At 41.9% G+C, this 12,787-nt stretch overlaps 1 protein-coding gene across 2 annotated transcripts; it reads right to left on the bottom strand.

Moving 5' to 3' along the window:
* Positions 1-1,410: 1,410 nt before the first annotated feature.
* On the bottom strand, positions 1,411-12,255 carry LOC135263510 (CTD nuclear envelope phosphatase 1A-like). 2 transcript variants are annotated; one of them, XM_064351631.1, is made up of 8 exons: positions 11,537-12,253; positions 8,619-8,685; positions 8,228-8,346; positions 5,987-6,058; positions 4,929-5,045; positions 3,772-3,883; positions 3,122-3,206; positions 1,411-2,961 (listed from the first exon to the last, which is right to left on the bottom strand). In XM_064351631.1, the coding sequence occupies exons 1-8, from the start codon at positions 11,639-11,641 to the stop codon at positions 2,901-2,903; spliced, it is 738 nt and encodes a 245-aa protein (XP_064207701.1). In that variant the 5' UTR covers positions 11,642-12,253; the 3' UTR covers positions 1,411-2,900. The 2 variants fall into 2 exon arrangements, with proteins under 2 accessions (XP_064207701.1, XP_064207702.1); XM_064351632.1 differs by lacking the exons at positions 1,411-2,961; positions 3,122-3,206 and adding an exon at positions 3,213-3,420 and having other exon boundaries at positions 11,537-12,255.
* Positions 12,256-12,787: the final 532 nt, after the last annotated feature.

Consider the following 12,787-nt stretch of genomic DNA (forward strand, 5'->3'; position numbering starts at 1 on the left):
CTCATAGCTGGGTGCATGCGCATTGAGCCAAATGGGCTAACACACTTTTCAGGAGTGAGGTTTGGTGTGTGGGGAAATCACGGTTTGATTCCCCTTGCAGGATTTCTCCTCTTATACAAGGCACAGGAAAAAAATAATTATCACATATATTTCTTCCCCAAATATTCCAAGAGACTGCGTGTGTGTAATTCTACACAGTGAAGACATTTAAGTCATAACTATTCCAGAGAACACAGGATAGTAACATCTCAGACTGCACCACCAAGGGTGTGTCTAGTGCTGTTAATGCCCCCTCATGGCAGACTTTTCAAAAAGACAAGGCAATTAATATTGGAATGCAAACAAACTTCCCCCATTTAGTTACAATTTAGTTAAATATCAATTGCCGGGGGAGAGAGTTGTCATGTATGCATACTGCAAATAAATGTGGCTGTGTTGAATTGACTGTTACTTTCTTTTGATTTAGACCAGGGAATTTAATTGCAATCCCACCCATCTGTTTTGCGTATCATTGTGACATTTTGTTTTCAAATGTCTGTAAAAGAGATATTAATCTTTAACCCTAAACAATAGCTTCATTGCATGTAGTTGAGATTACACCTCTCATGATAAAGTACAGAAAACAAACACAATTTACTGCTGGATCATCAGACTCTCCCAAATAGTTATGCTTTAGCATTGACAGTTAATACATCATCATATACGAATGTGCCTATGGCTGTGCTTAAGTAGTTAATTCAGCATGAAATCCATTAGGAGACTAAAAGTAGTTCATCTGAAGCATATACTATACTATGGAGTTGAATTATCAATACTGTCAACTGCATATCCATTTCTTGATTTAATGCCAACATTTGCTATAAATGACTTCAGCAGCTCAGACATTATGGGATGTGAATTTATAGCCAAATTTATTTGAAAAGCTCATGGATGACAAGCTGACATTTGTTCTTTTGTCCCTATATGAACCGTTTCACCATAGTGTAATCTTCAAGGTAGTCAGTGTTGGCATGTACAGCTAAATAGGTAATTGAGGCAGGGTAACTGGTGGAAACAAAAGTCAGAAAGGAATATGGCCTTCCAGGAAAGGGGTTCCCCACCCCGGCCTTAGACTATACCTGCCTTAACAATGCCTTCAAGCTAGAACAGCTTAAACAGTACCTCACTGACAGAACAAACTACGATTATAGTATGGGGGGGCGGGCATTCTCCCAACAACTGTAAATGTGTACACGCGCACATACAAACACATATTCTTCCAGGAAATATACAACAGACAAACTGAGTTTGAACATTAGAACTCACGTACAAATAATGTATTCCTTCCATGGAAGCATCCCCTTCCACCTCCAAAAAAAAACAGAAGTGGGTGAACAGTAATGGACAAAGCAGTCAAGTGGCCAGAAAAAGTGATAGTGACAAGTGTTTTATTGGTAACAACACGCATAGACCTGGCGACTTTACCCAGAGAAGTCGCCTGGAATCTTGACAGATTGTTCAATAGGCATTTGGGGTTGAGGGGGGGGATTTATAATTGGACGGGGAGCAGAAGTTGAGGGAGGGGTGGAGGGGGGTCAGTCAACTTAAAACTATGACAAACAAAACAAAAACTAAGGTCAAGATAATGAAGTGCAAGTTTTTTTTTTTTTTAAATAGAAGGACTAAAAAACACATTGAGCATCCTTATTGTGGGTGACAAGTTTGCATGTTGGAAAACTGCATATCCTTGGTTATGGAGGCTTGAGGTGGACCAGAACAAAGAGATGTCTGTGATTCTTCTCAACAACAAAAAAATTTATTTTTGCTAATGACAAAATCAACAATTTTTTGGCCATCCTATTACCTCGTGGGGCACATTTGTCCTTTCTCAGCCCTTCAGATGATTCAGATAATTAATTAGGAAAAACATGTTTTCCGTGGAATTAAGTGATAAAATGAGGCCTCTTACTCAGATTCATTCACCCTTTCCCCAAATATTCCAAAAAACCTGACACATATTCACTTCCATCTCTACTTCTTAGCCAAATTTCTGATTTACCTTGCTGTGTCCAGCTACTCTTGTTGGCTCTTAGTAGTGACTCAAAGTCCAACTGACGCAACAACCTAGCTGAGGACAGTGAGAGAGCTTCTGCAATGAGTCAAAGACTGCAAGAAAGATGGTAAGTGCTAGAGAGGGAGACAATAATACCTTTTAACTAAGAGGGAGAGAGGGAGAGAGAACAAGTGAAAGAGAGAACATAAAGGGTTAAGGTTTCTGGAGGGAAAAAAAGGTGTGAAGGAGGGGGGCCATATGGTTTGGGGGGTTTTCTTGCCTCGTTTGTTGACGGTTCAAAAAAAAAATTTCACTGAAAACAAAAAAACAAATGTAGGCATACTCCCCATACATCCATGTATGTACATATCAAGCTTGTACACTCTGAATCAGGGAACTATAAGGCAGACTCCATTTTGGAAAAAAGAATTACTAAATTAAAGCTGGCCTCTCCACTTGTTTTCAGTTTCCCACAATCACTCTCACCCCAACTTCAGCTTTGTCTCTTCCCCATCTCCTCGCTCCTTGTTAAAAGAGATGGGATTGTCAACAGTGTTGGGAAGAAGGGCCAACAGCCAGCAGGGAAGATGTTTTTTTTAAAAAGCAGCAGGGCCTGGTCATCCCCAGTGGGCCATTCACTACAGTCAATACTGGAGAGAGCCCCAGTGGACCAATCACCAGAGCCGATACTGATGGAGGTACAGCAGGCCAATCACCAGAGCCGAAGCTGGCGAGAGAACCAACAGGCCAAATACCAGAGCCAATGCTGGAGAGAGCACCAAATGGCCAATCACCAGAGCCAATGCTAGAGAGAGCACCAACAGGCCAATTCACCAGAGCTGATGTTGGTGGAGGTCCAGCAGGCCTATCACCAGAGCCGATGCTGGTGAAGGTTTCGGCTGAGGACGGACCGGACGTCTGAGGTGAACCTGAGATGGGGCAGAGGAGAGAAAGAACCAGAATGAGAGAAAGACAGAAGAGAAGGGGGTGAGATAGATGTGTGAAAGAATGGAGATACTGAGAAATGGGTCAAATTGTAGGACAGCAAGACAGGGAAAGGGGGTCAAGTTAATTTTCTTTTAAACTCACCTTAGTGCATCAAGCATGGGTAACAAATTAAGTAGTGCCGTGTCACTAGGGTCACTGAACCACGACTTTATAGGTATTGCATTGTCTGTAAGGCAAATATGATGACTTAGTAAATGGTGAGGAGAAAAGGAACAGATTAGACGACAAACCTGTAAGTGTACACACATTCGGGCACATAATCAGACTACAAACCTGTAAATCCATGTACATTCTTGGCACAACCACAGGGGTAAAGAAACTTGGGTGTTGAGGGTCTTTTTACTGGTCAATATTTCACCTCAGATATTTACTCTGAAATCCTTTAATGGGTACAAAATTAACCTTTGATTATTGGCATAATCTGTATAGTTCAGAAGTGAAGGTTCCAAAGTTTACATTTTTGGATTATAAAAGTGTTTCAGAACATGCTGGACCATTCTGGCCTTCTTGTCTAATTTCTCATTTTCATGCCAATCCTTGACAAGGGGACTACGCATTGAACCGTCTAAACCTGGATTACAGGATGGAGCAAGATCAAAAGCAAGATGTGAAACCTGGTCCCCTTCACTGTAAGGCACTAAAAACCCACAGTAAAAATTGGATGATACATTCAGAACCAGAGGTTCACGTAGGGCCACCTGACACAGAGATGCGTGTTCAACTGCACTCACCTGGATGGCTACGGTAGGCTCCGGGCGAGTTGTCCAAGATGACTATACTGGACAGATCACTGTGCACTACAGACAGGTCTTTTATATAACTACCCAGGTCCAGTGTGCAGTGCTGCAGGGAAAGAGGGAAGGAGTAAAAGGACAAGGAAGAGGGGAAGATGGAGAGGAAGAGGGAAGAAGCAGTAAACTGGAAATCCAACCCAAAAAAAAAAAATCACCATTTGGTATGTTTCATCTCACCCTCAGATTCTTCTGGCCTGTATTTCATGTGTCAAAACCAAATTATTCTATGTCTGCAAGGCTATTTCAAGCGATGATGTCATTGGGGTAAAACTCCACTTATCATTTAAGTGAATGTAAACTGTCTCGCCCAGGAGAATACTGTGTGTCTGTGACTAGTATATACCATTGTATAACTAGTCTACTTATCCCCCATTCATTTTGCTAAGAAGCCTACATTAAAGTGCACCTCAAAGGGCACTAATAGCATTAAATGCTCCACTTATGTGTAGTGTCAGTGTCATTTTTGTAGTGAGAGGACATCTATCTTTTTTATTGTGCAAGTACCTAGCTCTATGCATCTGCAGAAAGAACTTTTTGAGTGAGTGCAACTATTTTCTTCTGCAATTCTGTACTGCAATGGATAATCAAGATTCATGCTGAAATAACAGAACAGAAACTTCTGAAGAGGGAACTTAAATGTGTACTTAATGTGTAGCCGATGGTGACCTGTGGTCACAGTGCGACAACGCCCACTGTAATAAAAAGCCACCCGTTCAAGCTGTTTGAGAGGATGTCTGAATCCTTGAATAGTCCCGGTGAGCAGTGAACAGAAGCGGTCAGAAATTAAGCCACGTGTGCAGCTGAAAAACAACGGCTTTCCCGCGACCCGTAGCAGGGGACAGGGCAAGAAAAACACACACACACAGAAAGAGACTAATGGAGACTGACAGCCACTAAGAGCAGCGTGTAGATGGGATAGCCAAGGAGTACAGGATAACAAGGGTAAGGAGAAGAACGAGGGAGGGAGGAAGGAAGGGAGGGAGGGAGAAAAAGAGGAGGAGAGAGAGAAAGAGAGTGAGAGACAGACAGAGAGAGCAAGAGAGAGAGAGAGAGAGAGAGAGAGAGAGACTGAAGGAAAGGATCAGGCGGATTACCTGTCTGTAGTATCTGCGTTTCAGTATTCCCCTGTTGTTGTCCAGCTTGTCGGCCACAGCAGAGCCGTAGATCTCCATGCTGGCAGTGAACACCACTAACTCATACCACTGACTCACCTGGCAGGGATTGTATTGAAGGTCATTGTTAAGACAAAACCATAGTCATTTACTATTTTAGAACCGTAACGGTCAATGGCCGATCAAACTAAGGCACAGTGCATCTGCACATGATAATAAATGCATCCCTTTTTTCCTGTGTCCCCGTTTGCTTTTCAGACGGTTTATTCAAAATAATCCCTTTTGCACTAAACATATAGTAGATCCATCAGATCACAATACAGGGCATGAAATTAAACTTTGTCATCCACTGACCAGGGTGACTTATGGATTCTGAAAATCACCAGCCATTTTCAATGTTCCATCAGCCACATTACCTTTTACAATGTAGCCTGGTTGATTACCTGCCAAAGTGGCTGCTAGACTAGAAAATCAGCCACAATCAAAATTTTACCAGCATTTGGCTGGTGGCTGATGATAATTTTATATCCTGTCAATGTGCCTTTAGCATGTGCCACTAGCAATTCTACCCATTAGAAATCGTCTGATGCGACCGTCATGATTAGATAACAAATGTCACATTAATCTAGACTGGCAGAGTAACTGCATTGATCAATAAATAGGAAATGTTCTTCCTTTTGCTTGAGCCGGGAAATCATAAAAACAAAATCTCAGTCCCACTGTTGAGCTACTTGATGTTGTTCATTCGAATAATGAGCTTAGCACGGATCATTTTTTCTGTTAAATCAGCTTCATTGTCATTTTATTTCACAATTCAGAGTCAAGTGTCAGGTAAGCCGTACATCAGCCTCTTAGATATTATCAAGTACAAAATTGTGGGTAAAAATACTGCAATGAACTTCAAATGCACAGCAATATCATGCAGGCATGTGCACGCAGCCATTCTCTCTCTCTCTCTCTCTCTCCCTCTCCCTCCCTCCCTCCCTCAATACAGACAGTCGGAGAAAACTGCCTCAGAGACAGCAGAGGGGCTTACTTACCACTTCTAGGAAAAAGTCGACATGTGGTCTTTTATGTACAAAAAACCTGACTGGGTGTTTGTCTATTACCACCTAAGGGAGAAAGAGTACATTCATCAGTTTATCAATTACTGAACTTTACCAATTACCAATATTAGACAACACCTGCCATCATGTTCTCCCTGGGTGAATTAGCTGTATTGTAAAACAGGCCCTCTTTGCAGCAAACATGAGCAGTACAGGGTACTGTACACTCTGATCTCTTCTATACAAGGTGTGCAAGGCGTGTTTACCTTGCAGATAAGCTTGTAACAAAGTCCTGTGTGTGGGACAGACTAGTCTGTATGCAGGTCATATGTGAGAAAGTGTGTGTGTGCATGCGTTAATGTGTATGTGTGTGAGTGAACTGGACTTTATAGCCCATTTTCCACCGCAGGGCCGAACGGTTCTGAGCACGGAGAGGAACAGTTCCAATGGTGTTTCCACCTGGAAACGGTTTGGCGCGGAACGATTACAAACCGTGCCCAGCACGATATTTTCGGCATGGTTAGACAACTGTGCTCAGTGCAGCAGAACCGTTCAGGTGGGCAGGCTTAATGACGTATTCACTGATTGGTTTCACATTACGTCAGTTTTGTGACTCCGCATACGGTCTCTTCACGTCCTCTTCCGTAAGCTAGGTCGGTGGAGAAGCTAATATAATTTAAAATGCCAATCAAAAATCGTATTCCGTCATAGCAGCAAGATAAACCCGATAATAGCCCTAAGATATGCCAATACAGCAGTGAAAACGCTGCTCACTGAATAACGAAATAAACGGGACAAAGTTTTTAAAAAATGATACCATGTCATTCTACAGTCAATATCTGGGACTAAATATTGAATAAATACATAACCTTACCATTGGTTTTATGCGTAGAGATGTCCCTTTTGAGACTGAGTGGTCATATACTGTCTTGGACAATCCGTTTATGAATATATTTTGCGCATTTGTGATGCCTGGGTACGTTCAAAATAGCTGTGCATAATACCACACATATCGTTTACGGCATTGTCGCCCTTTTTAGTACAGTCTGGCTTGACTGACAATTTATTTATTCAGTAGGTGAGAGTATAAGCTTTCTAACAATGTATAACATGTCTAATTTTGCTTTTGGAATAGCATTTTATAGGTCAGTGTAACCGAAAATGTTCTCATCATCGCATTCACTTACGCGGTATTCACTCTGTGGTAGCAGTAAAAGACGCTGCACCTAGCGAAACGTTGTTAACGATTTTTCGTAATTTCTTGGAAAATACTATTATTATTGAGGACTTCTGGGCATAGCTAAGCCATATATTTGCTGATAGACCTCTGACATCGTTTTCTGGAGCAAAACAGAAGCGGATTGAACTCGTTGATTTACTGTCTCTGTCTCCATCTACTGAACACAGATAAAATTTCATCATTGCTATGTAAGTATTACTGCTCAAAACATTTTGGTTATACACGTTATTTTTGGACTGAGTGTCTTTAAATAGGTTAGTGGTATTATATAATGTGGATATTTCACACTGTAATGTAAGCGTTAGTTAGTAGTGTAATAGTTTTTGTGATGCATGCAACAGTTATGGTTAGTGGAGGATACGCAAAAAAAAAAAAAACCAAAAACAGACCAAAATACACAAAATCCTCATCTGTTTCATCAGCCAACGAAACACAACAAAAAACAAACATTATGGGGAGCGACGACAACAACTGGCGCATATTTATTACATTTACAACAGGACGCCGTCGCTGAACCACCGCGTCACTTACTGTCCTTACTAGTTTTTCTTAGATACTTCCTAGTCCTGGTTTTAGCAGCCCGAAGGTGGAAACAGAAACGGTAATCGTTCCCACGACTACTGAGCAGCGCGGAACGGCACGGAGTGGCCCTGGTAACGGTTTGTCCCTACGATGGAGAAGCGCCTAATGTGTTCTTGGATATGAATAACTGTACAAAATGAGTATTGGACCTGTGTTTTGTAGTTGTTCCAATGACCTTTGGTATGCAATTTTGTACGTTGCTTTGGATAAAAGCAACTGCCAAATAAATGTCATGTAATGAGTGTATGTGCACGTGTGTGTCAAAGAGGGAGTGTAAACGAACAGATTTCAAATGTGTAAGGAGTGCGTGAATGTAAAGTGTGTGTGTGTGTGTGTGTGATCGAGAGTGTGAAAGAAGAGGTTTCAGATGTGTTTGTGCACGTGTGAAAGGCCCGTGTCTGTGCTCTCTCCACCTTTAGGATGAAGTCAGGAGGTGTCCCGGGCCGCACTGTGGGCCTCAGGACCCCGTCATGGTGAGAGTGGATCAGTGTCTCGTCCAGATCCAGAACCAGGATTTTCCTCTTCACCGTACCTGGGGAGCAAGAATCAGAGTCCGCTTACTTACTTTACTTACTCACTCTCATTCATACAAGCACTCACTCACACACAGACACACACACACACATACACATTCAAAGACAGACACACTTATTCTCTCTTGCTCACAGACACACACACACGCAGGCCTGGATCCTGACAGTTGCCCATTTCAGGCCCTTCATTGGTTCTTCATCCACTGCCTGAATTGCACAAGCTCTGATCAGCATGCTCTGCTGACCTGGGTTTACAGGAAGAGGTACTCACTGAGCCTGTTTCTGGAGATGGGCGAGAGAGGTAGCGTGTCATAACGCACTGTTTGGTACTGGATTATCTGCAGCAAGAAGGGGGGAATTTTCAGTTAACTACAGCAAAATGAAGTTTCACAGAAATGAATATGATATATGCAATACATTTGTAATTCAAGTGCAATTTATTGACATATCAGCTGTACAAATAGCTGTATGAGACACATGAACCATGTGGGGATGGACTAATGTATAAAGAATACAACCAAGAATACACCCAGGTAATTTTCTGGTAGCAATGTTACCCCTAGTGTGCCCCCTTTATGGCCAAGTAAAATGAATGCCCCTCTCATCGCTCCAGCTCTGACTGGACCATAAAATGATGACTTGTGAAATCCTCCTTCCAGGCTCCTCCCTCACCCCGAACGTCACTACACTGTCCCATAAATAATGGACACCCCCAAGTGAGCACACTTCTGGCTCTCACTCCCACTATTCACCCTCTTCACTGCTATTTTTGGAGACCCAGCTGTCCAGGAATGTCAAAGGCTCAGGACTGAGGGGTGGGTGAGGGGAGGGAGAAGGACACAGGGAGATTAGCTGGGTGACTTTCAAAGATTTCGGTTCCCTGTGCACCCCCCCCCGCTTCCACACACAGGGCAAAACCGGCTCCCTCTGCAGTCCCGCCATAGAAAGTGCAGCATGCAGCATATCTCATTTAAAACCCCTGAGCCAGTGTTCTGCTTCATGGGAAAATAGATTTGTTTTGCTTGTGTTACATTAGTTATTTAGGCTACTATTACTTGGAACCTGTTCAGCATCCAGTCTAACACAAAACAGATTGACCTCAAAGACCTGCACTGTTTACCACCCACAGTTCTTTCAACAGAATTCAATCCATCTTGAAAAACATACATGCCAATACGTACAGCTCCAGCAGGCCTCCAATGGACCTGGCCTGAATTTTTTTTTTTTTTACATAAGGCATTTGAGTGTTCCATATGAATACAAATGTGTGCACTACACAACAAATAAAAATGATCTTGTGACAATAAATGATAATAAATGTGAGCTTTCAGCAATAAAATGATAGCTTCTATTTTATTTTTCCTTTTGTGGCAAACATTATTCTTATTCCATGATCTCGAAACAAGGATTTCCAGGTCTAAGCTGATAAAATGCAGAAAATATCATAGGCCCAGAGACATATTCTTGCTTATTAGACATTCTGCAGAATACACCTTTATGAATAAAATAGCAAAAGTAGAGCAAATTTACATGAATGCACAAAACACTATTATGTGCATTACCTACCTAGGGCCATGGCAGTGGGGTTATAGCCACAATTACAACATACATTAACTTTTCCTGTGACACGCATGTCCAGCAACAGAAGAAACATTATTGAAACTCTGTAAACATGCTAATGTTGTAATTTACAAATATCCACTTAGTCAGTGATCATGGGCCATCAGTTCTCTGCAATTCAGCTGTTATAATGGCTTTAAGAGACATTTGATCTTTGACTGCTTGGGCTTCACTAGAGACAGTTTGAAAGATACCTTTATCTGTTGTGAGTTTCAAGGCTAACAAATGTGCACCTTATGTAATTGTGTGACAAATACAGGAGTGCCATGTTCAAGGCTACAATTTCCATGTTTCACCCATTATTACGATCTAAAAACGTCCATGCCTTGAGTTCAGTGTCCTGTGATACAAGACACTACACCCATTTTATGCATTCAAGCATCACACTAACGAAAACAGTTTTAATTCACACTAGTTTTTCCACATATTGGGCATATTCTTCAGAGACAGGCCTACTTAGTTTTCGATATACAAAATACCTACAACAAAGTTTGAACTGCGGAATCGCAGTCGCAATCTGAAACGACTGGAAAATATCAGATATGCTCTTTCTACACACCCTCGATAAACTTGAACTGATCCAGTAATATTTGGTAAATCGATAAAGAAGGTTTCTGGGTTTACTTGAAGATACTTTCAACTTGAGGAAGGATTAATATGGGGAAACTCCGCACCTCAGTCACAACGAACTAAGGCTTTCTCAACAAACTGTCTGGTTACATAAACAATAGGAAGACAGTCTCAAAATGCACGGCTAGTAGTTAGCTAGCTGTGAGTGACATTAAAAACGTGTGTATCCTCTTCCCCGACATTGAAAAAATCTACCGAATCACGGCATAACAATGCTAAATCAAGACCACGTGGGATCATAATAAAGAATGCCACGAGCAAACAACAATATTTCCGCCTGACAACAGTAGCTAAGACTTATATTAAATAGCGAGGCTAGCAAGTTACCATGTTGATGCTGATATTCTATCAAGACTTATATGTAATGTAGCTACTCGTTTTTTTAAAACTCCCGTCTCTTAAAAAACTTTTGGGTAGCGAGTGAGAAATCTAGATTTTAGTAAATTTGCTGCAGACAAGACTCATCAAAGTTGCTATGTTAGTAATCTAACTACTGTTAGCCCACATTACCTCGCAGAACCAACAACAGACAGCTAACTACCGAGCTATCTGCAACCAGTGTAACGTTACCGGTATTGCTAAGACAGCCGTCTTGATGCAATATTCGCTTATGTGGTACTGGGTCTTCAGCTAGCTACCAAACGCCATTCATGCCAAGGCTTACTTTTAAGATCATTTGCTAATTTTGGCTCCATTTCGTGTCTATGACTAACGTCATACAGACATCTATAACATGGCATGCGACTACCATTAGCTAACATTAGTTTCGGTGGCAATTTCAAATGGAGTAGCTAGCAACATTTAGCAAGCTAGCAAAATATATCAGTCAGTCTGGGTAACTTTGATTGTACTAGCGAGCTAATATAATCTGCTTAACCACTTCGATAAGTAAATGAATGAGCACATTCATTCGCGTTAGCTGTGAACTTGTTTGCTCACCGTTCGTAGGTGCTTCCTGAGAATATACAAAATGAAGCCCCATATTCTGGACGTCACTCCGAGGAAAGTCCGAATCCCAAGTAAACACTGTCGGGTCTTCAGCATGTCGACAGCAACGCCAAAAACGACACAGGAACCAGGCGCAAAGAGGGGGTACAGCACTCTCAACTGTCAGGCCAGCGACACCGACCAAAAAGCCGGGACCCCTCACCCCCTCCAGAACCTCGCAAGCGGTAGCTAGCTTAGCAAGCTAGCTAAAAGTACAAACTGCCGTGTCGAATACGTCGGAGCAGGAGACAGAGCGAACACGAGAGTGGCTTATGGCCACTCAGAAAACGTGTTCAGCTATATATATATATATATATTAAAAAGTATTTTAAAAAATAGCAAAAATGAAAGAAGGGAATCCTGAGCTACAAAGTAGCTAGCTGGCAACCAAGCTTGCTATCTAGCAAGTTGGCTAGCAAGCGAACTGCCTGGGTTTTTAACCAAGTAGCTGTCAATTAACAATATTAACTTCTTGGATCCTGTATTTAAACTGCTAATATCTCTCTGTTCTTAACAAAAATGCACCCAATCGGCACCAAAACACAAGAAGTCCAAGCAGTCGCCATCAACACCGCTTCTCAGCTCACAGCGAATCCGGAACCGAACTGTGAGCGGCCATCGTAGCTCTGCCGTCACTTCCGTGTAGAATAATCACTACGCTTGTTCAGGCCAAGGATCGTTTAGGGCGCTGCATAAAACATTGATCCATGTAATATGGATTCATCAGTTTGGTCATCCTAGTTCACTGTCACTCACTGTCGATAACTGCAAGTTAATTTTATTCGTACTTGTTTCTAAGTGTACGCATGATTGCTCACTATTTTCCAACTTTACCAACTACTGTAGTTTCAAGCTATTAAAACGTGGTTCCATTTAGGTTGACGACACTCAAGCCACATTGAGCTATTGTCTGTCCGTATCTAAAACAGCACCAAAAATCTTGGTTGAATGAGGATTACAGACGCCATTAAACAGTGACCGGGAGGATTAATTTGGTTCATATACTTTTATTGCTATTTGTTTTCCAGATATGGCCACAAAAGTTTCAGCAGACCACCGCAGAATTTCTACTGCCTGATACCACAAGAACGCAGGGTTGCCAGTAGCTGGCTGGAGCGAGATATTAAATTTGAGACCGTCTTGGATGCACGCGCACAACACGGTTAAAATTCAGTTATCAAGTTGAACATGGAAACGTGTCCG

The sequence above is a fragment of the Anguilla rostrata genome, chromosome 9, assembly GCF_018555375.3.
Source record: "Anguilla rostrata isolate EN2019 chromosome 9, ASM1855537v3, whole genome shotgun sequence".
In the NCBI taxonomy this organism is placed as follows: Eukaryota; Metazoa; Chordata; class Actinopteri; order Anguilliformes; family Anguillidae; genus Anguilla; species Anguilla rostrata.